The sequence below is a fragment of the Chelonoidis abingdonii genome, chromosome 1 (genome assembly GCF_003597395.2).
Source record: "Chelonoidis abingdonii isolate Lonesome George chromosome 1, CheloAbing_2.0, whole genome shotgun sequence".
Taxonomy (NCBI): domain Eukaryota; kingdom Metazoa; phylum Chordata; order Testudines; family Testudinidae; genus Chelonoidis; species Chelonoidis abingdonii.
The window spans coordinates 373,710,842-373,737,319 of NC_133769.1; the positions used below are offsets into that span (position 1 = coordinate 373,710,842).

At 57.5% G+C, this 26,478-nt stretch overlaps 1 protein-coding gene and 1 pseudogene across 1 annotated transcript; one reads left to right on the top strand and one right to left on the bottom strand.

Moving 5' to 3' along the window:
• The first annotated feature begins 319 nt into the window (after positions 1-319).
• On the top strand, positions 320-23,751 carry LOC116818204 (dynein heavy chain domain-containing protein 1). The gene is given in 10 exon segments (XM_075061904.1): positions 320-461; positions 8,959-9,150; positions 18,713-18,891; positions 19,260-19,608; positions 19,774-20,228; positions 21,137-21,247; positions 21,411-21,876; positions 22,052-22,234; positions 22,236-23,041; positions 23,151-23,751. Coding segments are annotated over 8 exon segments (2,910 nt in total). The 5' UTR covers positions 320-461; positions 8,959-9,150; positions 18,713-18,714; the 3' UTR covers positions 23,514-23,751.
• Position 23,752: 1 nt separating this feature from the next.
• The window catches only part of LOC116818195 (uncharacterized), a 66,454-nt pseudogene continuing 63,728 nt past the window's right edge, over positions 23,753-26,478 (bottom strand).

Consider the following 26,478-nt stretch of genomic DNA (forward strand, 5'->3'; position numbering starts at 1 on the left):
CTGATCAGCAGGCCCTCACCTGGCTCCTCATGGCTCAGAAAGTGGAGGAGGGTGAGTGAGGGGCATGAGAAGCCAGGCCTGGGACCAACCCCCAGCCCAGCTCCTGGCCCTCTGTCTTGGGTGGGGGCGTGACTGAGCCATCTGTTGTCAGGTGCCAGTGGCTCTAGAGCGAGAGATTGTTCCTTCTGCACAGCTCAGGTTCCTGGAGTCTCTTGAAAAGTTCCCCCAGCCCCACCGGGGCCTCAGGGAAGGAAGGGCCCTTCTGTGAGCCCCTTTTCAGACTCCGAGTAGGAACCTTCTCCTGTCTCCTCCAGATGAGTCCCTGCTCTTTGCCGGCTCGGACACGCTGTCCAGTGCCGAGGAGTCAGGGAGCAATGAAGAGTCTCCTGAGAAAAAGCTCCAGGTGCTGTCGGCTACAGACCCCAGGCTGGAGCAGAACCTCCTGGCTGCAGCCAGTGCCGGTAAGGGCGGGCATGTGAGCCATGACCAGCTGCAGTGCAGGGCGTGGTGTAGACACTGCGTGCCCCCAGCATGCCACTGGTCCTGAACTTGCCTCCAGAGCCTGGGCCCCCAGCACACACCCCCTACAGACAGCTAGCCTCCCCAGAGATGGCAGGTCCAGGCCTCCAGTCCCTGAGTCAGATGGTTATTGCATGCTGGGGCCTGTCACCTCCAGGAGGTAGGGCATAGCTGAGGAGGGCTGGGCAGGCGATGCGGGTCGGACTGGGCTGGTGATAGAGTGGGGGGCTGGGCAGATGATAGAGTGGGGGGCAGGCTGGGGGTGGCTGGGCAGGCAATGGGGGCTGGGCAGGCGATGGGGGTCAGGCTGTGGGCTAAGGAGGCACTTAGGAAAGGTCAGGCTGTGGGAACTGGGGAGGCTATAATAGGGGGTTGACAGGCGATGGGGGCAGGCTGTGGGAGCTGGGCAGGCGATGGGGCAGGCTGTGGGTGTCATGGAGTGTGGGGGAGTCCAGCCCTGCACCCTCTTCCTGGATCACAGTGACTCTCCGCCAGCCAGTAAAACAGGTTTATTGGACCACGGGAATGCAGGTTACAGCAGAGCTTGGAGACACAACCAGGACCCCTCAATCAAGTCCTCTCGGGGGTTCGGGAAGCTTAGTCCCAAGCTTGGGATTCCTGAATTCCAACCACCCAGCCCAAATGAAACTTAACTAACTCCCTCCAGCCAACCCCTTCCTTTGTCTGGGTTCCCGGGCAAAAGTCCTGACACCCTTCCCCCTACCTGGCTCAGGTTACAGGCTGAGGACCTGTCCCTCACCTAAAGTTACCTCCGGTGTTCTCCCATCCCCCACACAGACAGTCCCTACTCCATCACATCTCTCCCGCCTTCGAGACTGAACTGAGCGGCGGTCACTCTGCCCTGTGACCTGGGGAAGTTCAGGGCCCCCTTCCGGGACAACACGTCCGCTATCAGTTGGCACTTCCCTCACATGGACCACGTCCATGTCCACAGTCCTGCAGGAGCAGGCTCCACCTCAGGTGCTTGGCGTTGGCTCCTTTTCATCTGGTGCAGCCAGGTCAGGGGAGAGTGGTCGGTGTACACGGTGAAGTGTCACCCAAAGAGATATGGCTCCAGTTTCTTAGCCACATGGGGCTTCCTTTCCATGGCACGTAGTTCTGCTCCCGGGCTAGAAACTTCTTGCTCAGGTACACGATGGGGTGTCTTTCCCCCTTTTCATCCTCCGCATTAACACCGCCCCCAGTCCTGTGTCTGAGGCATCGGTGAACCATAAAGGCTTGTCAAAATCTGGTTTGCCAGAACTGGGCCATAACCAGAGCCTCCTTCAGCACCCGGAAGCCTCCTGACTCCTCGGTCCAGCCATGTCCGGCTTCCCCTTCTCACAGCTTGCGATGGGGCGGCACTATGGACACTAAAGTGGGACACGGAACTCTCGATAGTACCTCCGCCATCCCAATAAAGGCCTGGAATGCTTATGGTTTGGGGACTGTGCACGTGTGGTTCTGCGGACCCAACCGAGATGCCAATCAGGACCATGGCTCGAGTCACAGCCCAAGGCTGGGGTTCTTCCACCTCTAAGGCCAAACCAACAGCGAGACAAAATGACTTCAGTTTTCACCCCACTGGCTAACCGCAAGTCACATAAGCAATTTCCTTAGACACTCCAGTCTCCCAGTAACACCGCTCAGTCACCCGTCCTGGGATGAATGGTTATGAACCAACACCCCAGAAAAAGAAAAAGGATCTCATCGATCCAAAGGACCAAGCCCCAGACCCAGGTCAATATACACATGAGATCTTACCCACAAATCACGCTGTTGCCAATCCTTTAGAATCTAAAATTTAAAGGTTTATTCATAAAAAGAAAAGATAGAGATGAGAGCTAGAATTGGTTAAACTGAATCAATTACATACAGTAATGGGTAAAGTCCATTAGTTCAGGCTTGTAGCAGTGATGAAGTAAACGCAGGTTCAAATTAAGTCCTGGAGAACATCCCCCGCTGGGATGGGTCATCAGTCTTTGTGCAGAGCTTCAGCTTGTAGCAAAGTCCCTACCAGAGTAGGAAGCAGGATTGAAGACAAGATGAGATGAGGCCTTCGCCTATATAGACTCTCCAGGTGTTAAGAACACTTCTTTGTTCCTACTGTGGAAAGTACAGCAAATAGGAGTCTGCAGTCACAATGGGCCAGTTTTCTGCACACCATGCTGAGTCCACAGGTGTATTCGCTCCTCTCAATGGGTCAATTGTGTAGTTAATGGTCCCTTAATAGGCCCATCAAACAGCAGGCTAAGCTAGAGTGACACCAGCTTGTCTGGGTGTTTCCCACAACTGCAGCACCAATTTGAAATACAGACAGCATACAGCCAATATCATAACTTCAACTCAAATGATTACAGACACACAGACAGCATAATTCCATAACCAGTAACCCGTAACCTCGGTCTTAGACACCTTATATGACCCTTTACATAAGATTTGGTGCCACTACAGGACCTTGGTTGAACCCATGTTCTATATGGTCCCAGTTTATATCAATAGCGTCACAGGACCGGGCCAGTCTCTGATCACCTCCACCTCGGCTGGTTCTGGCTTTAGGCAGCCGCTCCCCACCCGATGGCCCCAGCCAAGATACTTCCGCCATCCCCACCTTGCACTTCTCAGCCTTACGGTTAACCCAGCCTCCCAGAGTCGGTTTCAGCACTTGTTTAACCTGGGACACGTGGTCCTCCCAGGTCGGCTAAGACACAGATTCATCATATAACGCTCAGCAAAACTCTCCATCCCCTCAGTAGCTGATCCACCAGGCGCATGGAGGTGGCCGCGCTCCTTGAGCCGAAGGGCAGGGTCAGAAACTCATAGAGCCCCAGAGTGGTGTAGATAAAGGCCGATTTCACCTGGCAATCTGCGCCAGCGGAACTTGCCAGTAGCCCTTGTAAGATTCATGGCGGTGAGGTACTGACGCCTCCAGTTTTGTCTAGGAGCTTGTCAGGCCTGGGCATGGGGTAGGCATCAGATACGGTGATGGCATTGAGCTTTCGATAAGTCCACACAGAACCAGATCGACCCATCCCTTTGGGACCAGCACCACTGGCGAGGCCCAAGGGCTGGAGGATGCTGGAATCACCCCCAAAGCCAGCATGTCCCTGACCTCTCTTTCAAGATCCTGGCAGTTTTCCCAGTGACCAAAAAGGGGAGCATCATCTAGGGGGATGTGACCCGGTCTCCACCCGTGTGTACAGTCAAATTAGTGCGTCCAGGATGGTTGGAAAACAGCTGTCGGTACAGATGCAGCACCCCTCGATCTCAGTGCTGGGCCAGGGCAGCTGATCAGAGAGGGGAATTGCCTCCAGGGGGGAACCAGCTTTTGTCCCAGGGAATAGATCCACTAAAGGGTCATCTCCCTGCTCCTCCCAATGTCCACATACGGCCAACACCACATTCCCCCGGTCATAGTATGGCTTCATCATATTCATATGGTACACCTGGCGGTGATGAGCCCGGTTAGACAGATCCACCACATAGTTTACCTCATCTAGTTGCTTGACAACCTTGCAGGGCCCTTCCCAGGCAGCCTGGAGTTTGTTTTTCCTCACGGGGATGAGAACCATCACTTGATCCCCAGTGGCGAAGGCGCGGGCCCGCGCAGTGTGATCATACCAGACCTTCTGCTTCCTCTGGGCTCGGGCCAGATTCTCCCTAGCCAGACCCATGAGCTCGGCAAGTCTTTCCCAGAAGGTCAGGACATACTCCACCACTGACTCTTCCTCGGGAGCAGCCTTCCCCTCCCATTCGTCTCTCATCAGGTCCAGGGGCCCCCTTACCCGCCTTCCATATAACAGTTCGAAAGGCAAAAACCCGGTAGATTCTCGGGGTACCTCCCTGTACGCGAACAGCAGGTGAGGTAAGTACTTGTCCCAGTCCTGTGGGTGCTAGTTCATAAATGTTTTTAGCATCATCTTTAGCGTCCCATTGAACCTTTCCACCAGCCCGTTGGATTGGGGGTGATATGGCTGAGGCCCAGTTGTGCCGGACCGCACATTTCTCCCACAAGCACCGGAGCAGGGTCGACATGAAGTTGGACCACTGGTCCATTAAGACTTCCTTGGGGAACCCCACCCGGCTGAAAATGGTCAGCAGCACATCTGCCACGGTGTCTGCTTCAATAGAGGACAAGGCCACCGCCTTGGGGTAGTGAGTGGCGAAATCTACCACCACCAGAATGTATTTCTTCCCCAACTGGATCGTCTTGCTGAGAGGTCCCACTATGTCCATGGCCACCTTCTGGGAAGGTTCTTCTATGATGGGTAAAGGCCTCAAAACCGCTTTCCCCTTGTCCCAGGCCTTCCCCACCCTCTGGGAGGGGTCACAGGATTGGCAGTACTGTTGGACATGGGTAAAGACCCCAGGCCAGTAAAAGCTCTGTAGCAACCTCTGCCTGGTGCGTCGGATTCCCTGGTGCCCTGCGAGAGGGATGTCATGGGCCAGGTACAGAAGCTTGTGGCGAAACTTCTGGGGAACCACCAGCTGCCTCCTGATCCAGTATCACCACCAGTGCCACCCGTCCTGGGGATGAATGGTTATGAAAACCAACACCCCAGTAAAAGAAAAAGGTTCTCTCGATCCCAAAGGACCAAGCCCCAGACCCAGGTCAATATACACATCAGATCTTACCACAAATCACGCTGTTGCCAATCCTTTAGAATCTAAAATCTAAAGGTTTATTCATAAAAGGAAAAAGATAGAGATGAGAGCTAGAATTGGTTAAATGGAATCAATTACATACAGTAATGGCAAAGTTCTTAGTTCAGGCTTGTAGCAGTGATGGAATAAACTGCAGGTTCAAATCAAGTCTCTGGAGAACATCCCCCGCTGGGATGGGTCATCAGTCCTTTGTGTAGAGCTTCAGCTTGTAGCAAAGTCCCTCCAGAGGTAAGAAGCAGGATTGAAGACAAGATGGAGATGAGGCGTCAGCCTTATATAGGCTTTTCCAGGTGTAAGGACACTTCTTTGTTCTTACTGTGGAAAGTTATTGCAAAATGGAGTCTGCAGTCACATGAGCCAGTCCCTGCACACCCTGCTGAGTCACAAGGCGTATCTGCCTCCTCTCAATGGGTCATTGTGTAGCTGATGGTCCTTAATGGGCCATCAAGCAGGCTAAGCAGAGCTAACACCAACTTGTCTGGGATCTTTCCCAATAACACAGCACAAGTTTGAAATACAGACAGTATACAGCCAATATTCATAACTTCAACTCAAAATGATACAGACACACAGACAGCATAATCATAACCAGTAACCCGTAACCTGGTCTTAGACAACTTATATGACCCCCTTTACATAGGATTTGGTGCCACTACAGGACCTTGGTTGCAACCCATGTTCTATATGGTCCCAGTTTATATCAATAACGTCAGAGCAATATCGCCTCATGGTCTGACCACACTGAGGTTAACCAGGTCCCTTGGCCTCTGCAAGGAGGGATCTTTCTGCAACTCGGCCTGGAACTCAGCAGCTGGGACAGGGATGAGGACCTGCTCTCCCTCGCTGTCTGGGTCTGAGGCCGCAGCCTCTCTGAGCCGTGTCCCTGGGCATTCCCTGCCCACCAGGTTAGGGTCCTGCGCCTCGGGCAGAGTACCTTCCCCGTTGTCAGGATGCAGTGCCCTTCGCCGACTCTGACTACAGGTCACGATCAGGGGACCCCGGGCGTTGCTTGGCCAGACCTCCATGTCCCCCCCCCATTAACATCTCCATGGGCAGATGTGGGTGTACCCCCATGTCCTTGGGGGCCTCCTTGGCCCCCCACTTCAGGTGCACCCTCACCATGGGCACCTTGAATGGGGTCCCGCCCACGCCCATCAGGGTCAGGTAGGTGTCGGGCACCATCCACTCTGAGGTCACCACCTTGACCCGGCCCAGCGTCACCTCTGCACCTGTGTCCCAGTACCCAGTGACCTCCCTCCCATCTACCTCCAGGGGAACAAGACACTCTCTCCGGAGGGGCATTCCTGAGCCCACCCTGTAGACCAAAAACTCAGAGCCTGGAGCATCCAGCTCCCCAGAGGAGCTGACCTGGGGCCCTCCTCCCTCCTTTGCAGGTGGTACGCGGCCAGCCCCCCTTTCCAGAGAACATTGCCCCTCGCCCAGCTGGGTCTCTACCAAGTTAACCCGGTGTGGGGTCGGTCTGCTCAGTCTGTCCTCGAGCCTGGGGCACTGGGACCGTATGTGGCTCCTCTGGCCCCATTGATAGTAGCTCATGTCCCGTTGGTCCCCTCGAACCAGTCGCTTGTCCCTGACGCTGGGCGTTCCCCTTGGGAGCGGGTTCTCCCTGTTCCCCCTTGGGAGGCCCCAGGATGACTCTCTCTCTGCGTCGCGGCGGGTCTGTTCCTTTGGGACTCCTCCCTGCCACCCCCCGACTGGCTCTTCACAAACTCATCAGCCAGCCGCCCTGCATGTTGCGGGTTCTCTGGCTTTTGGTCCCTCAACCACAGCCTCAGGTCGAATGGGTACCGCTCATACAGTTGCTCCAGTACCAGCAGTTTAACCACATCCCCTTCGTCTGGGCCCCATCTGTCCACTTGCTGGCGTATCCCTCTATGCGGACAGCTAGTTGCAGATATGAGACCCCAGGGGTTTTATACTGACTCCGGAACCTCTCCTGGTACATCTCAGGAGTCAGCCCAAACTCGCACAGCAGGGCCTGCTTGAACAGTTCGTGGTTCCCTTTCTCCTCCTCTCCCAGCTGGCGGTACAATGCCATGGCCTTGGGGTCCAGTAAGGGGGTGAGAACCCGGAGCCTGTCTGCCGGAGTTACCTGGTGCAGCTCGCAGGCCGTCTCAAAGGCATCCAGGAAATCATCCATGTCCTCCCCATCCTTATGCTGGGCCAGGATGCACTTATCAAAGCTCCGCACAGTCCTGGGCCCCCCTTCACTCATTGCAGCTGGGGGCCCGCTGCCCCTCAGCCTCGCCAGTTCCAGCTCATGCTGACGCTGTCTCTCTTTCTCCTCCCAGTCATGTTCTGTCTCTCACGATCCTCCAGCTCTCTCAGTTTTAGCTCTCTCTCCCATTCCAGCCGCTTCTGCTCCACAAGATGCCGAGCTTCGCCGGGAGGATCCCTGCTGGCCGGAGGGTGTCACAAGGCCCCGGCTTATTTCTCTGGCTCCTCCCTTACCCTTCCCCTAGTCATAGGAATGGGGGGTCTCCGGAAAGTCCTCAGCTGCCGGCTGCACTCCCAGCGGGCGACAGACACTGGTGCCTTGCAATGCATCTGGCCAGGCTGACTTCCTCAGAGATAGGGATTAGTTCATTCAAGCAGTCTCCCTCCTCCAGCTGGGCAATCAGCTGTCCTTGGTGAGGCCTCCCCACTGCGCAGCCCCCTCTTGCTTGCACAGCTCCACCAGGTCGCACTTGTGCCGCTTGGCATACCATCTTTTCCTGGGCTGGCCACTCACCAGCGCCGGGCTGCCGGTCCCCACGGTTTCCAGGGGGACCCCTAGTGCACCAAGCCCTTCTTGAGGTCACCACCTCTCTGCCAGGGTCGAGCTTGGCAGACTCCTCCGCCCCTGGGCTGCTCACTGCAATCCCCTGGGGGGACCCTGTACTGCAAATCTCATTCTCACTGGGCACACACTCCAGGGTTATCACCCCTTCGTTTTTACTGCGCCCCAGATCACTTACTGCAGGAAGCACTGTCCACGAGGTGCCGTAGGATCCCATGGCTGCCAAGTTTGTCAACGGAACGTGGAGTCCGGTCCTGCACCCCTCTTACCTGGGATTCACAGTGAACTCTCCAACCAGCCAGTAAAACAGGTTTATTGCATCATGGGATATGCAGGTCTTTACAAGCAGAGCTTGGAGGCACAACCAGGACCTCTCAATCAAGTCCTTCTGGGGTTCTGGGGAAGCTTAGATCCCCAGTTGGATTCCCTGAATTCCAACCACCCAGCCCAAAACCAAAAACTAAACTAACTCCTTCCAGCCGACTTCTTCGTTTGTTCCGGGTCCCCGGGCGAAAGTCCTGACACCCCCTCGACCCCATACCTGGCCTCAGGTTACAGGCAGGCTTAGGTCCTGTCCCTTAATCTAAAGGTCGTCCCTAGCTCTTCCCATCCCCACACAGACAGTCCCTACATCCCCCACACAGACAGTCCCTACATCCATCACAGGGGGCTAGTAGGCAATGGGGGTCAGGCTGTGGGAGCTGGGCAGGCCGGATGGGGCAGGCTGGTAGGGGCTGCGGGAGGCGATGGTGGTCAGGGCTGTGCGGGCTGGCAGGAGATGGCAGTCAGGCCGGGGGGCTAGGGCCAGGCGATGGGTCAGCTGGGCGGGGCTAGGGCAGGCGATGGTGTCATGGCGTTGTGGGGGCTGGGCAGGCGACAGGGGTCAGGCTGTGGGTGGGGGGGGCTGGGCAGGTGATGAGGGTCAGGCTGGGCCATGGTGGGGCGCACCAGGGTGATAACTGAGTCCGTTTCCCCAGGGCTGCCCATCCTGCTCCTGGACTTCGAGACGAGCCCCTGTTGCCCTGCTCTCCTTCAGCTCCTGCAGAAGGAGACACTGCTGGGGGAAGGGGGCTGCACCCTGCACTCAGAGTCGCTTGGGGCTGTGCAGGTGCTGCCATCTTTCCGGCTCTACCTGAGCACCACCCTGCCGCTCCGTGCCTTGGGAAAAGGTAAGGGACCGAGTGCTGGGCTTCCTCCCCCCCAGCGGACTCTGCCTGTTTGAATCCATCGCCCTGCAGGAAGCTCCCATGAGACTCCCCGCTTGTTCCTCCCTCCTGGGGCTCCCTGCCAGGGATCAGTGACAGCCCCCCACAGCTAGTGCTGAGCTGGGTGACGCACAGTCAGCTCTTCCCCTCTCTTCCAGGACTTGGCCTGGCTGGGCCTTTTGGGGAGGGAGGGGCAGGACTGAGCACAGGGTGCTGGCGGGTGACTACCCAGAGCCTTGCCAAGAGGGGCTCCATCTCCTTGCACCAGTGCAGTCCCATCTTCCATTGCAGACGCCAGCCCCATTCTCTGCCCCTCTGCGCCCCAGAGTGTGTGTCAGCCATTTCTGCTCCACGGGCATCTCCCCCCAACTCTTGCTGGGGGTGTCTGGCGTTAAGGGTCTCTCTCCTTTGGCTAGGCATGGTCCCTTTGCTTGTGCCCACTGTCGCGGTTGGCAGCTTCCCCCAGGGACAGTCACTGATGAGCTGTTCTGTGGTGGGATCCCCATTCAGGGTAAGTCCCTGGCTCTTGAGCTCCTCTGGAAAGCAGTGTCTGCTGGGCCCCCAAGGTGCAGGGCCCCAGGCTGTAAAAGGAAGTGGCTTTTCATGGCAGGTCTCTGCTCTTTGTATAGACATAGCTCATTATAAGCAGGCTTAGTCCTACCAAGAATGGTCCAGAGTTCCCAGTGGCTCTGCAGAGGAGCTGGAACCTAACTGGCCTTTGGCTTTTGGCCTCCTGGCCAGAGGAGAAGGACCCTGAGGCTGACAGGTCAAAAGGGGGTGACAGTGGATAGGTTCGGTGCTGACTTTCATTCTCTCTCCAGTGCTGTGACTGACAGGAAGAATTCATAGTGCTTAAGGCCAGAAGGGACCATTAGATCATCTGATGTGACCCACAGACTTCTTGAAGTCAGCTGGCAGCATGCACAGGAGTGCACAGTGGTCCATCCTCAGAGCTATATGGTCATTATGCTCCCGGGTCTCCCAAGGCAAACAGGTCTGGGGGGAGGTCCCAGACAAAGCACGGTCCAATCCCCCAAGTCCTCAACGGTGGATCAAGCAGAAGAAGGTCTTCGGATCTCAAAGGCTGTGAAAGCAGATGAAAGCTGCAGCAAGTTGGAGATCTCCAGCCATCTCAGACTTTCCCTGCCACTGGGCCCCAGACCTCCAGGTTGTCATGATCATGTGGTTGCTGTAGGTGCACCAGCTTTCCATGTTAAAAGAAGTCGCACGCAGGCATCTACCACGGGAAATAACATCTTTGCAACCTTCCCAGCCCTGCGACAATGGACTAGTGGTGACGAGGACAGGATTAGTGAATCTGGCAGTTCCTAACCACAGATCTGCGCATAGGTGGCGGTAGTTAGATGGTCGTCTGGCACCTGGACTGAGATGGATGCAATTCGGCAGCTGCTTTCGCAAATGAGCAGTCCTCTGTAGGGTCCCCTCTGCTCACTGTGCACTGGGAGAGGGCTAGAAAAGGTGCCCTAAACCTAGGCTGTCTCACTCACTCCTGGCTGGATTACCGTGGCCAGTGGGATCTGCCTGTGTTTGAAGCTATAAAAATATGGTGACTTTTGCTACATGGAATATTCTTACCATGATGGATAACAAAGATAATGTACGGCTGGAAAGAAGAACTGCTCTTGTCGCCAGGGAACTTGCAAGATATAACATCGACATGGCTGCCCTGAGTAAGACAAGGTGCCCAGATGAAGGTCAACTGAGAGAAGGTGGAGGCTACACCTTTTCCTGGAAAGGAAAATCTGCAGAGGACAGGTGCATTCATGGTGTCAGTTTTGCTATTAGGAATAAGTTTGTCATTCAGTTTACAGAATTTCCTGTAAGAACCAATGAACATCTTATGGCTATTTGTCTTAAGCTCAGCAACAACCAGTCTGCTGCTGTCATCAGCATATATGCCCCAACACTCGATGCTGTTGAGGATATCAAGGAACAATTCTATGCGGATCTTGACAGAGTCTTGACCAGCATTCCCAAGGAGGACAAGATCATTCTCCTCAGAGATTTTAACGCAACAGTCAGGCATGAGTCAGATCTCTGGAATGGCTCTATCGGAAAAGAAGGGGTAGGAAATGCGTAGAACATGACCTGATCATCACAAACATCCTCTTTAGACAAGGTGAGAAGTGTAAGACCACCTAGAGACACCCTCGCTCCAGGCATTGGCACCTTCTTGACTATGTTCTTGTCAGAGCTCGAGATTGGAACTGATGACTGTTGGCAGACCATCACCTTGTTAGATCAATCATGACTTTCCAGATCACCTGAAGGCATTGCAAATAGGCAAAATCAGTGTGAAAGAAATTCAGAATCAAGTCCCTTCGAGAAATAGTGACTTGGGAGAAACTTCAGCTGTATCTCCAAGAGTGGTTTGCTGCTATGCCTACAGCTGATGATTATAATGAAAATTTCTGGAAGGGATTAAAGGCTGCCATTCTCTTAGCATGTGCTCAGTCCATTGACTATGTCTCCCACCATCACCAAGATTGGTTTGATGAGAATGATGCTGAGATTCAGGGCTTGCTCGATGAGAAAAGAAAAGCTCATGCATGTGGCAAAACAACATATCACACCAGCAGAAGAAAGAGTCAAACAAGCAACTCAAGGCTGAACCCAAAGGAAAATTCACGACATCAAAAATAAGTGGTGGCGAAAAAAAGCCAAGGAGATTGAACTTTATACTGATAAATATGACCTGAGGAGCTTTTTTCAGACAATAAGAGCCATTTATGGTCCATGCTCCCATGGTCCCACACCACACTGAGCGCAAGACAGGTCAATGTGTTTTAAGGACAGCGAAGCCATCAAAGCCAGATGGAAAGAGCATTTTGAGTCACTCCTGAACCACAAATCAGCTGTCTCTGATGCCACTATTGAATCTATACCTCAACCACTATCATTAATTGGGGCCAAAAGAAATCTGATGAGGTTCAACAAGGGCAAGTGCAGAGTCCTGCACTTAGGATGGAAGAATCCCATGCACTGCTACAGACTAGGCACTGAGTGGCTAGGAAGCAGTTCTGCAGAAAAGGACCTAGGGGTTACAGTGGACGAGAAGCTGGATATGAGTCAACAATGTGCCCTTGTTGCCAAGAAGGCTAATGGCATATTGAGCTGTATAAGTAGGGGCATTGCTAGCAGATTGGGGGCCGTGATCATTCCCCTCTATTCGACATCGGAGTACTGTGTCCAGTTTTGGGCCCCACATTACAAGAAGGATGTGGAAAAATTGGATAGAGTCCAGCGGAAGGCAACAAAAATGATTAGGGGACTGGAGCACATGACTTATGAGGAGAGGCTGAGGGACCCGGGACTGTAGTCTGCAGAAGAGAAGAATGAGGGAGGATTTGATAGCTGCTTTCAGCTATCTGAAAGGGGGTTCCAAAGAGGATGGAGCTTGGCTGTTCTTGGTGGTGGCTGTTGACAGAACAAGGAGGAATGATCTCAAGTTGCAGTGGGGGAGGTTTAAGTTGGATATTAGGAAAAACTTTCACTAGAAGGGTGGTGAAGCACTGGAATGGGTTCCCTAGGGAGGTGGTGGAATCTCCTTCCTTAGAGATCTTTAAGATCTGGCTTGACAAAGCCCTGGCGGGGATGATTTAGTTGGGGATTGGTCCTGCTTTGAGCAGAGGGATGGACTAGATGAACACCTGGGGTCCCTTCAAACCCTGATATTCTATGATTCTATGATAATCATGGGCCACCTTGAAGAAGAATATTTGGACAAATGTGCCATGAAACCAATGATATACCTGAGATACGTCAATGACATTTTCATATTCTGGACGGATGGCTTAAACTCCATCATGGATTTCCACCACAACTCCAACAACTACCACGTGTCCATTAAACTCTCTGTGGAACACTCCCCCACAAGCTCAATTTCCTGGATACCACAATCAGCTTCAGTGATGGAACCCTACAGACAATTATTTATAAGAAACCCACGGATCACCACACCTACCTTCATAGATCCAGTAACCACCCCAAACACACCAAGGAATCTGTGATCTACAGCCAGGCACTCAGATACCACAGTATATGCTCTGAGGAGAACTCTGGGTTATACACCTTTGTGATGGAACAGGGCAGATTTGACCTGGGAATGTTGCAGGAGAGTTACATTGGGGATGGAGGACTTCCCCTGAAGGAAGCTACCTGAGCTGTAACCTGAGCCAGGAGGGGGGTTGGGAGAAGTGACACCTTCTGCCCGGGAGACTGAACAAAGGAGAGGAGGAGCAGGGGAGGAGGGAGAGAGCTGCTGGAGAAGTTTTGGGTTTGGCAGTTTGGGCTGGGTGCTGGAACGCAGGGAACCCCAAGCTGGGGTCTAAGCTCCCTGCCCCCTCAGGACTTGACTGAGGAGTCCTGGCTGTACCTACAAGCTCTGTTTTAGACTGTGTTCCTACTGTCCAATAAACCTTCCGTTTTACTGGCTGGTGGAGAGTCACGGTGAATCCCAGGAAGAGAAGTGAGGGGCCCTGACTCCCCTACACTCCTTGACAACCTTAACACACTCAAAACTGCCTTCACCAAACAAGGACCCTCTACCAGAGAAGTAGATTGCATCTTGGAGCAGGCCACCCAAATACCCTGAGAGAACTCGCTTCAATACAGAAATAAAACCCCCTCCAAGTGCACACCCTTAGTGATCATCTACCACCCTACTCTGCAGCCCATACAGAGTATCCTCGAACAGCTAGAGCCATTGCCTTCCCCATCCCGGGAGCTGGTTCTCCAGTGGGGAGTCTGACAGACATGCCACAAATGTTTCAAAGGATGACCCCCTTGAACCCCCACTGCTGGCCTTTGAACAATCCCCCAACCTCTCCAAGCTCATCATCAGAAGCAAGCTCCCCACAGACCAGGACACACCAACTCAATGCGGCACCAGCCCCTGCCAGAACAACAGATGCAAAACCTGCAGACATATCTCCACTGCTAGAATGAGAAGACTGAAGCAATATCGGCATTCAGCAACTCTGCCTTCCTATCATCTTTGGTTACCAGCTCACCTCCTCCATTGAGCAGCGGACCCTAACCATCCCTGAACTTTCTTTTCTGTCTGACATATTTGAAGAATCCTTTCTTGTTGTCTCTAACGTTCCTCGCCAGCCGTAACTCATTCTTTGCCTTGGCTGGCCTGATTTTGTCCCTACACGCTCGCACTATTTCCGTGTACACTTCTTCGAGGACATGCCCCTCCTTCCATTTCCGGTATGTAACCCTCTTGGGTTTTAGATGGCTAAAAAGCTTGCAGCCACCTTGGCCTCTGTCATAGTAATATTCCTCGATTTGAACCTTAGAGTTCAAATATAAGGTACTAGCATGAAGTCTTCTAAGCTTAATCTCCAACTTAGATCTGATAGGCTGCCACCAGGTCAGGAATTGATAGGGCCTGACCCCCCTTTCATCTCTCTGGTGTCCCCAACCCTCCCCTGGGGGGGACCTCCAGATAACCTGTTTCTCTTGGAGTCTCAGAAGCAGGAGAGATAACCCCTTCCCCCCTCCTTCCCAGGCTTCCTCCTGGTCTAGCTTGCGCGTACCAAGAAACCTGTTTTTCTGCTTCCCAAGAGATAAGCGTTCTTTTCCCTCAGGACAATTGAGATGCAAAATACCAACAGCTTGGCTTTGCCTTTCCCCGTTCCTGCCTTCCCGTGAGGGAGACAGATACCTGATACAGAGGTTTCAATTTCTCTGCCTTACTAGAAAAAGAAACTTCCACAAGTTTTAAAAAAGAAAGCTTTATATAGAAAGAGAGAAAATACAGAATAATAACTTGCATAAAAATTAATACAGGCTCCTACTTAAGAAAATATGAACAACCCAGTCTGATTTAAAAAATAGCCAATTTAAATAGACCAGCAATCACACACATGTAAATACAACACAAAGCTCCTCATAGCCGACTTACTTTGCTTCCTTTTGTACTCACAGATGTTTAGGAGAAGGGTTGAAAGCAGGGGTAGTTAAAAGCAAAGCTTGTTTTCTCACAGCCGAGGAAAACAACAAAGACACAGCAATCCCCATCTGTACATACAACACAAAGCTCCTCATAACTTTGTTTTCCTTTGTACTCACAGACTTTTAGTAGAATATTTGAGATAAGATGGAGTTAGAAGAAACCTTGTTTACCCATAGCCGAGAAAACAACAAAGACCCCGAGTATACAAATTCCTGCCCCTGACTTTAAACAATCCAGTTCTCTGATTGGTCCTCTGGTCAGGTGTTTGGTTCTCGTCCCCCTTTACAGGAAAAGAAAACTTAACCCTTCCCTTACCTATCTACTTATGACAGCCTCCTGTGGCTCTTCTTACCTTTGCTCTGCATTGGAACAGCTTCATGTTAAGCATCCAGTATTACATTGTTTAGGACCTGCCAGCTCCTTCAACTCCTTTTATTCCTAATTGGTCTTTCCATGGGACCTTGTCTATTACCCCTCTGAGTCAGTTGAAATCCACCTTTCTGAAGTGCAGTGTCCTTGTTTTCCAGTTCTCATGTCTTCCTTTCCATAGGACCTTGAATTCTATCAGACCATGATCATCTCCTCCCAAGTTCCCAACCACCTTTCGCTTTGCAACTAATTCATCCCTGTTGGTCAAAACCAGATCCAAAATGGACGCCTCCCTAGTTGTTTCCTCAACTTTCTGATCAGAGACTTGTCTCCTACACCCTAAGAACTTGCAGGACATGACAGCTGTCTGCCTGCCTGCTCCTCTCTGCATGCTGCTTTGGATGAGGTGGACTCAGCACCTCAGGTGATGGCCATGGCTGTTATTCTGCATCATGCTGCATTGCTGCAAGCTTGGGGCATCCTGACTGAAGTGCAACGAACAACAGAGCATCTGCCTTTGGAAGGTCCAGCTCCAGCTCTGCAAACTCCTAGCACTTTCAGGGCAGCCCTGAAGTCTTTGGGGGGGCTAGAGCACCGCTGTGAAGGGAAGTAGTCTCACCCGCCGCCCCTGCAGAGATACCACTTTCTCTCCACAGGACTCACAGCAATTTGCACATCTGTAACTCCCCATGCCAGACATCCCAAGTCATGCAGCTGTGACTAATGTCCATGGACATGCTGGCGCGTACGTGTGGCCCTTCTGTCCTCCCTGAACAGGTGGATGAGTCCTGCCAATGTGCGCACAGCACTCCCGTTTGTGTCAATTCTACCTTTTCTGGCCTGAGTCACAGATGCATATTGTGTGCACCTTTCGGAACCACTGGCTCAGGACCTGCTCCTGCTGGGCAGGGCACTTCAGGCTGTCTCACCACTCAAGGGATCTCCCTCACTGTGCATGTTGCTCCATACAAATGCTTGCAGATAACATTGTGGTGATGTTTTATCTCCCAGGCAGGGAGAGGCCAGGGCAGACCCCTCACGCCAAGAAGTGTTGGCCCTCTGGAATCGCTGCATCAAGAACAGAATCCCCCTTTGAGGGCCTCGGCACGCCCTGGCGGACTGCCTCAGCAGGTCATTCAGCAGATATCAGAAACAGTCCCTCAGCTATGAGGGAGTGAAGTTCTTTTTTCAGGTTTTTAGGGGTGCTAGAGCTGGACCGCTTCGCCAGCCAACAGAACAAAAAGTGGCCTCAGTCTTCTCTGAAGGGAGGTCTCACACTAGGTTTGGGGACAAATGCCTTCCTATTGTCTTTGGAGGTCAAACGTCTTTATGCTTCCGCCCACCCCTATGGTGCCCAGAATGGCTGCCAAACTCACACAAGATTGTGCCGTTTTTATTGCAGGACTATGGCCAGACTCCACAGACCAGCCCTCTCCTCGCTGCTCAAGGGTTAGATCATCAATATCTGCCTGCTCTGCTGTGATTCAATGTGTCCTCTACCAGGCCTGCTTGCCTCATGACGTGGAAGAGGCTTTGTCCATGGTCCCAGCAAAGGAATCTCTCTTCACAAGCTCCTATGCATGAGTTCACTAAGAGTTCACCTGGCTGCTATCTCATCATTTCAGCTCCCTACAGAGGGCAGGGCTGTGGGGACATCCAGGTTTCTGAAAGGTCTGGACAGACTTTTCCTGACTATTGAAGATCCATCCCCAGGACCTCCTTTTGCCCCCTGGCCACCTGCTTGTTGGTTCATCTCTCAGTGCAGCTAGCGTTTTAATAGCTATCACTTCTGCGAGGTAGGCAGCAGCGCCCCAGGCCTGTCTGACCAACCCTCCCTGTAGTTTTCTACAAGGATCTGTCTGCCACCTTTCTTCCCAAACCTCCCCCTGGCATGGCTGTGGGAAAGCTGCAAGCTCTCAATGAGCAGGGCACTAGCGTTTCATTTATCACCACAGCTAGTGCCTTGGCTCAAAGAATGAAAGGAAAAGCTGTGATGTCCCTGGAATTTCTTCAGGCATTCGCCCCCCGTTGCTAATACTCTCTCTCAGCATCATCCCATGTTCTTCACAGGCACAAGCAGCAGCAGCGGCGGCTTTCCTGGGTCCGGCAGGGCCACCCAGAGGATTCAGGGGGCCTGGGGCAAAGTGGGGGAGCTGTGGTGCTTGTATTCACTGAGCGGCGGCCCAGGTCTTCAGCAGCATTTTAGCAGCAGGAGGCCCTTCAGTCGCTCCACGTCTTTGGCAGCACTGAAGGGCCTCTGCCGCCGAAATGCCGATGAAGACCCAGACCGCCGCCGGGCCAGGGCTTGCGGGGCTCCTGTGGGGCCCAGGGCAAATTGCCCCACTTGCCCCCCCCCCCACCCGCTCTGGGCAGCTCTGGGATCCGGTTCCATCAGTGACATTCACAGGGCTGCTACGTGGGCTCCGGGTCATATGGTCACCCTGGCTGTCTCTCCCTGGCCTCCAGGGCAGGGCTGGGTCTGGGCGAGGAGGCTTGCAGGCCTTGTTTAGGGGGGGCTCCCAGACCCACCTGCAGCTGACACTGCTTGGGAGGTACTCAGAGTACAATGCACATGTGCAGCCATGCCCTCACCTCTGTTCCCTCTGCCTCATGCTCACTGTAATATTGGCATCTGGTGGGAAAGCTCAGACGGGGTCAGACCCTGGGCTGGCAGTACTGCCCCCCGGATGTCGCTATGGGACAAACGTTCGAGTGTGCGTGGCTGGCTTCTCTCTGAGTCCTGGCTCCCTCAGGCTGCTCCTCAGCAGAGACGGATTAAGATTTATGGGGCCCTGAGCACAAAGAGCAGTTGGGCCCTCCATGCCCCAGAGGCTCAGGGGTGCCAGAACAGGGGGGCCAGGGCCCCCCACTTCTTAACATGGGCATAGTAGCCTCGGACAGGCATGGTGGGGGAGCTGATGTCCCGACTAGCAGTGCCAGCCTCTTCCCATGGGGGGGCTGGGGTGGCCTTAGGCCCCCCTCACCACAGGGCCCTGCCCCTGCTCCGCCTCGTTCCCCCAAGACCCAGCATTCCTCAGCTGTGACACGCTGGCTCAGCCCACAGCAGCCCCCTGGGCCATCAGTGAGAGGTGTGGGGCTGCTCCTTGAGCCTCTGCCCCACCGTCCCAGGCCCCTTGTGCCCTCACTGCCTGCCCTGGCCTTGTTTCTCTGCAGAGATGGACCATGCGCTCCTGAAGGGCCTGACTGTGATTGACTTGAGCCTCAGCCAGTCAGCGCTGGAGGATCTGCTGCTGGAGGAGGTGCTGCATGCTGAGAGGCGGGAGGCCCAGACCCATTGGCGCATGCTGCAGCTGAGCATCCTGCAGCTGGAGGACAAGCTGGAGGACACGGAGGTGAGACAGCGCCACTGCCCCAGCACGGAGAATGGCTTCCTCCTGCGACCGGCTCAGGCCTCACCATCCTCTCCACCAGGCCTGCTTGGCGTGTGCTGTGGCAGCGTGGGACAGTCCCAGCCCCACCTGCCCCAGCCCACCCCGCCCTTGTGGGAGGAGCCAGGAGTCTCAGCTTGTTCTTAGCCACACAGGCATCACTCCCTGGCTGACACTCAGCCTGCCCCCCCGTGACACCTGAGCCCCCCCGCTGCGCCCCCCTTTACACCTTAACCCCCAATGACACTTTACCCCCCCCCACTATGCTCCATGACACCTGAGGCCCCCAACTCACTATGACCCCCCTGACCCCGCCCCACCCCCGCATGCAGGAGGAGTTGCTGGAGCTGATTTCGCAGCCATCGCGTCCCCTGCTGGAGGTGGAGGAGGAGTTCCTGCCCCTTCTGCAGTTGCTGCAAGCCCAGCTTGAGGGCCTGAGAGCCAGTCACCAGCACCTGCTCTCCCTGCGCCAGCACCACCTGGCCGTGCAGGTCCAGTATCGGCAGGTGGCGCGCCTGGGGGCGGCGCTGCACCAGACCCTGCAGCAGGTGTGCCGGCTACACCCCCAGTACCAGTGCTCCACAGTGAGCTGCCTGGCCGTCGCCCGCAGGGCCCTGCTCGCAACCAAGCGCACCGAAGCCAGCAAGCAGGAGGCGCTGGCGGCCCGGCTGGTGGAGCTCAGCAAGGGCCTATCCCGCCAGCTGCTGGCCCACGCTCAGCCCCACTTGCAGGAGCCGCACAACCTGCTCCTCAGCTTCCTGGGGGCCTTGACGCCCCTCCGCCTGGCCGGCCAACTCAGCCCACTGGACTGGCTGGCCTTCTGCCAGGGGCTGCAGGCGCCTGCAGCAGAGCAGCTGCTGCAGCCAGCCCAGGTGGCAAGGCCGGGCTGGGTGCACGCGGCAGCCTGGCACGAGTGCGGGCTGCTGGAGTGCCTGCCTGGCTTCCAGGGCCTGCGGGCCTCCCTGGCCAGGCAGGCTGCCCAGTGGCAGGAGTATTTTCGCCTGCCTGCCACGGTGGTGGGCCCTGCCCTGAGCCCTAGCCACGCCCACCTCAGTCTCTTACAGCGCGCCGTGCTGTGGCGCATCTTCCGCCCCGAGCAGCTGTGCAGCACCCTCCATGACCTCTCCACCTGCCTGCTCGGCCGCCCTATCTCCGAGGACACCAGCTACAGCGCTGCCACCATCTATACCTGCAGCCAAGCCCACCTGCCCCTGCTGTTCCTCACCCCGCCGTGGGGCTCGCCCGGCATGGCCACACACCCGCTGCACTGGATCCAGCAGATGGCCAAGCAACGGCACTGCGTAAGGCCAGCCCCTGCCGGGCGGGGCACTGTGGGGGGATGGTGGTGCATGTGCAGCCGTGGTCCAGGGGGCAGCAAGGTCAGGGGGCTGGCAGGCAGAGAACAGCCTATGGGTGCTGGGCTTGGCCTTGCTGGGCGACTAACCCAAGCAGGCCTGACACCCCACAGGGTCTGGTCAGCGGTGCTGCCCTGTCGGGGGCAGGGCCCTGAGGCCAGGCCGGTGAAACCCGCTTTTTCTGCAGGGGGGCGTCGTCGTCATCTCCTTGGGCTCCCCGGGCTGCATGCGCCACGTGGGTGAAGCCCTCGGCACCTGCCCCAAGCAGGGCCACTGGCTGGTGCTCAACAACTGCCACCTCCAGGAGCAGTGGCACCCAGAGGTGCTTGCACAGCTTAGCAAGCTCCAGAGCCCCCCCGAAGGTGAGGGACCCTCGCCCCCCCCCCGTGCAACCCCAAATGGTGTCCCACCGCGGCCTCCCACCTGCACCCAGCTGCTCCGGGGAGTTGCCTGCCTGCCAGCTGCCTCCCATCCCTGCCCTGCCTCTCCCACTCCCACAGCTCCCGCCAGCCGCCTCCCAGGCCTGCATCCCCCATCCCTGGACCTGACGGCTGCCCTCCTGCCCACACAGCTCCCGCCAGCTGCCTCCCAGGGCTGCACCCCCCCCATCCCAGCCCCTCATGGCTGTTCCCCTCCCACAGATCCCACCAGCCGCCTCCTGGGCCTACACCCCCCGCACAGCTCCCTCCCAGGTCTGCCCCCTCCCACCCCCACAGCTCCCTCCCACCCCCACAGCTCCCTCTAGCTGCCTCCCAGGCCTGCCCCATCTCCCTCATGTGAACAGACTCTCCCCCAGGCCTTGCCCACCCCCACCTGTGGTGTGAGGATTTCTGTGCCTTGGTCTCTTACTGCAGGGGGGGGGAAGGTTCCCGCGCCGCAGCTGGCAGATGAGAGAGGGGATGAGATCCACCCCAAGTTCCGCCTCTGGCTCATCGCTGCAGCTGGTGCCACGGGGCCTGTGCCAGGTGTGTTGCTGCCGTACTGCGTCTGCCTCCCCTGGGCCATGGGGCCCCTTCCCCACAAGGTGGACAGTGCCGGGGGGGGGGGGTGAGGCTAAGTCCAAGCCACCTGTGCCTGCCCCACAGGCTGTGGGTGTGGGGAGTGCTGGGTGTGCGCTCTGGGCAGCAGGGGCGTCGTGGGGGGGCTGCGTGCCCGTACCCCCGGCTGGAGGCAGCAGCGAGAGTGAGCCCCATCTGTCTCTGCAGGCCCTGTGCACCGTCGTGCCGTGACACTGTTCTGCGAAACGCCCCAGGAGCTGAAGAGCATCCTGCTGCGCAGCTACAGCCAGCTGCTGGGCCAGCCGGCGTGGGACGCTGCCCCGGAGCGAGGGCTGGCCCTGCTGGTGCTGCACGCTGTGCTGCTGCACCGCCAGCACTACGGCCACCTGGCCCAGGCCCGGCTCTACCCCTGGTGAGTGAGGCCAGGCCGACCCCGCCCCGTCTCCTGGCACCTGCATTTCCCCCACTGCCCAAGGGGCTCAGCGCCCACTGCTGTTCCCCTAGGAGCGAGGCGGAGCTGTTCACGGGCCTGAGGCTGCAGGAACGGCTGGCAAAGGTGGTGGCCAACCCTGAGGAGGCCATGCAGGAGCTGGCAGGTAGGGAGGTGGCCAGATCTCATCCTGCCTCCCAGAAACACTTGAAGCAGAAGCTGCACCCACCCCTGCCCTCGCCCACCCACTGGCTGGAGGCTCAGCCCGCAGTGGCTCAGAGCTCAGGCCAGCTGGACCCCAGGCTGCGGGTCAGGCCCGTGACAGATCCTTGCTGTTTCAGGGTCGATTGTCTACGGCGGCTACATCCTGGATGCTGGGGATGCAGGGGCTGTGCAGAGCTTGAGCCAGCAGTGCTTATGCAGCACCTCACACCTGCTGCCCCCCCGGGGGGTGAAGACTCTCCTCACCGCCCTCATCAGAGACTCTGACCCGAGTAAGGAAGTGCCCCTGCTGCCAGTCTGACCCCCAGGGGTGCAGGGAGCCCTTGATGGCGCTGCAGGGACACAGGCCCCGGGCTGTGGCTGACTGTAGCTTTCTGCCCCCAGCTCTGGCGGAGGAGGATGTGATCGCAGACACCCGGGCTCGCATGCAGCAGCTCCCGGGCCCAGCAGACCCAGCCTCCTGTGGGCTGTCCGAGGGCCTCCAGCAGCAGCTGTTGGAGAGCCAGAGCCAGCGCCTGCTTGCAGACCTGCTGCGGTCCCAGGACCTCTGGCAGTCACCCCCCCCGCCGAGCACCCAGCAGGAGGTCCTGGGGCAGCTGGTGCAGCAGGGGCTGGAGATGGTGCAGGCGCTGCAGGATGCGGTGCAGCAGCGAGGCTGGGAGGTGGGGGCCAGAGGGCGTCTCCCAGGGGGGTGCACACGGCCAAAGCCCCGGCCCCTGCTTCGCTTCCTGCTGGAGGAGTGTGGCAGCTTCCTGGCCCTGCTGCAGCAGGTGGGCCAAGACCTGCACTGCGCTCAGGAGCAGCTGAAGGGGCAGCCCTGCCAGTCCCTGCGCTGCGCCACTATCCTGCGGGCACTGGAGCGGGGACGCCTCCCCCGCCCCTGGCTGCCCTACGCACCCACGGGCCCCCAGGACCCAAGCAGCTGGCTGCAGACACTCAAGTGTCGCTGCCACCTGCTGTGCGGGTACCTGGGGGCGGTGGCTGGGCAGCCTGTGCCGCTCTATCACCTCTCTGCCTTCCAGTACCCACGGCGCCTCCTGCTGGCACTGCTCCAGGAAGCAGCCCGGGCCGAGAAACAGGACCTGGACCACTACCACCTGGACCAACAGGTAATGCCGCCCCTCAGGCGCGCAGGGCAGCTTGCTGCTCCTGGGAAAACCCCTGGGGTCCCTGCCCAGTGCCAGCAGCGGCCCCCCTGATCCAACGCTGCTCTTCCAGGTGCTGTCGGGCCTGCTACCGCCCAGCTCCCCGCCCGAGAGCGGGCTCTACCTGACTGGCCTGGAGCTGCGCAACGCCCTGTGGGACACACGCTCAGCCCTGCTCCAGGAGACGCTCTCGGCCCAGCCCTGCCTGCTGCCCCCAGTCTGGGTGCAGGCCGTGCGGGAGGCCTGGCACCCTCACAGGCCCAACGCCTCCCTGCCGCAGTACAGCTGCCCCATCTACCTGGGCCTGCCCCAGCAGCCTGTGTGCTTGAGTAGCCAGCGGGCTCTGATGCACCTGGCACTGCCCTGCAAGATGCCCCCCGCCCTGTGTGCCCACCGCCGAGTGCACATTGTCAGCACGCTGCCTGGCCTGGAATAAGGAGAGGAGAGCGCTGGTGTGTGGGACCAGCAGCCACAGGCCATTGTGCTGGCATCAAGGGGCCCCCACACTCCGCGCAGCCCCACGAGGGCTCGAGTCACCTGCAGGAAGCACACAGCATGGCTCTGGGACTGCCAAGGAACAGGGTGCAGCTGCAGCTGGCCCCCCATGGGCCCCTTGGGGGAGAGGTCACCTCCGTGGAAGATACTCAAGGAACAGAGTTTGTGCAGCTCCCCAGGTACAGAAATAAATTGATATATTAGTGTGTACAAAACATGCTGCGTTCCCTCTGTCCAGGCCCCTGGCTGTGCGGGGCCCTCCCGGCCAGTCCCAACCCGGGGGCTCTCGCACATATAAATAAGGCGGAGGCAGGCTGGAGACAGTATTTACAGCCCTGCAGAGGGGCTGAGGCCTGCTCCGGGGCCTGCCCTGCAGAGCCCAGCTGCTGTGCCCGGCCTGTGGAATCCTCCATCCCATCCCGGCTTGGCTGGGGCTCATTTCAGGTCAACGTCAAAGTCCAGCACCAGCAGCTTGGTCTCCTCAGTGCCGTTGCGGCTGCCCACAGCACACACCAGCTTTGTGTTGGAGGCGCGAATGCGCCACACCACGCCCCCGCTGCCCCCACTCTCCAGGGCTACCAGGTTGCGCACAAACTCGCCCGTCTTGAGATCCCAGAGCTTGACGGTACCATCGTCCGAGCTGGTCACCACGAACTTGGAGCTGAACTGGAGGCAGGTGACGGCGCTCTGGTGCTTGCTGGGCCCTGGGGGAAACGCACTATTAACGCCTAGTGGGGGGCCCACACAGTGAACCTAACTGCACCCCCGCTGCCTGGGTCTGAGTCACACCCCAGCAGTATCTACCCCCGTCCCAGCCCCAGGCAGGCACAGAGTCGCCCATGCGCTGGCTGAGTACAGGGCTGGCCCCTGCCCCACCCTGTCCCACTCACCCTGCAGCGTCTGCAAGCACTGGCCTGTCTTGATGTCCCAGATCTTGACGGTAGAATCTGCATTGCCTGAGACCAGGATGTTGTCCCGCAGCTCCATGCCACTGGTGAGTGACTGGTGCCCCATCAGCGTGTGCAGGCAGTTACCGCTCTCCATGTCCCACACGCGGATCGACGTGTCCAGGGAACCACTCACAATGTGCGTCCCGTCAAACTGCCCAGAGAGAGAAAGGCTCATCCATGGGCCCACCCCCAGTGCTGCCCCTCCAGCAGGCAACCCGGGGGGTGGCACAGTCTGCATGTGCATCCTGCAGGGAGCACACCCAGCTGGCGTGAGAGGGAGCATTCTCGCCTGGGGGCAGGGTCTCAGCGGGAGCAGGGCCTGGGCAGGGGGCAGTGTCTGGGCAGGGTCTCACCTAGGGACAAGGTCTTGGCAGGGGGCGGGGGCTCACCTGGGGCCAGGGTCTGGGCAGGGCCTGACCTAGGGGCAGGGCCTGGATAGCGGGTGGAGGCTCGCCTGGGGGCAGGGCCTGGGCAGGGTCTCACCTAGGGGCGGGGCCAGGGCAGGGAGCAAGGCCTGGACAGTACCTGGGCAGGGTCTCACCTAGGGACAAAGTCTGGGCAGGGGGCAAGGTCTCACTTGGGGCCAGGGTCTGGGCAGGGGGTGGGGTCTGGATAGGGGGCCGGGGCCTGGCAAGGGGCAGGCCTGGGCAAGTACCGTGGGCAGCCACCAGGGACAAAGTCCTGGGCAGGGGTGGGTGTCTGGGCAGGGGGCGGGGTCTCAACCTGGGGGGGGGCAGGGTCTTGACTGGGGGCGGGGCCTGGCAGTGGGGAGGGCCGGGCAGTGGTCTCACTGCAGGAGTAGACGCGGTTGGTGGGCCTGCAGGGTGTGGATGCCAGCTCTCGCCTCAGGGTCACCACACCTCAACCGTGTAGTCGTAGCCCGCTCACCACTCTACTTTGTGCCCGTCGTACGTGACTGCAGCGCGCGGCCACGTGCCCCACAGAGACGTGCAGACACCCCGTCTTGAGTCCCAGAGGCGAGCGTGGCGTCCACGCGAGCCCATCACCAGCCCTGCGGAGCACACATGCTGATGGCAGCAGGAGCCCAGCCAATGCCCCACCGCTCGCCCTCTCAGGTCAGCAGTCCACCTGGTTTGGTCCTCCAACCAGCCCATCCGGCCCTGCGGCCCACCCCCAGGTTACCTGGTCCCCGTGCAGTGCAGCAGCGCAATCAGTGATAATGTGTGTCCGACAGCGTGTTTTTCACACACTCGGCCCGTTGTCCACGCGTTCCACACTTCAGCGTCCGGTCGTGGAGACCGCCTGATGACGATGTTTCCCTCATTACTGGAGGACCAGACCCGTGTGACCACCAGGGTCTGCAAACACACTGCAGAGAGCAGGACAGAGCTCAGGGGAGCCACAGGGGGACTACCAGCCCGACGCTCCAGCCTCTGCAAGGGATGCAGCCCCGTTCGGACCTGCAGCGGGGGCTGCCAGCCCCAGGCCCCAGGCCGGCTCACCTCACACTGGTGACGTGGAACAGACGCCCCGTGTGACCCCAAGGCTCTGCACACACTGCAAGAGAGCAGGACAGAGTCAGGAGGAGCCACACCGGGAGCCACAGCCCGGCTTCACCTCTACCGTGACCGGCCGACCAACCTCAGCGGTTGGTCGCAGCCACTACATGCGGTGCCACAGAACTGCGGCAAGTCGATGACAGTGGGTCGTCGTGTCCCTTCAGACCTGTGGAAGGAAGAGCAAGGTACGAGGGAGCGGCCGGACAGACCTCCCCCACACGAAAGAAATGGACTTGGCTGGAGGCAGTGTCATACCCCCCCCCCAAACCCACACTGACCCTGGACAGCTCGCGTCTAACACTGCCTCTCCCCAAGCCCTCCCGCAGTGACTCAGCAGCCTCGGGTCTCACGCGCCCGGCCCATCCCCACACCACCCGACAGCTCGTGTCTCATCCAGACGACCGCCATCGACTGACCCCAACAGCTCAGTGTCTAA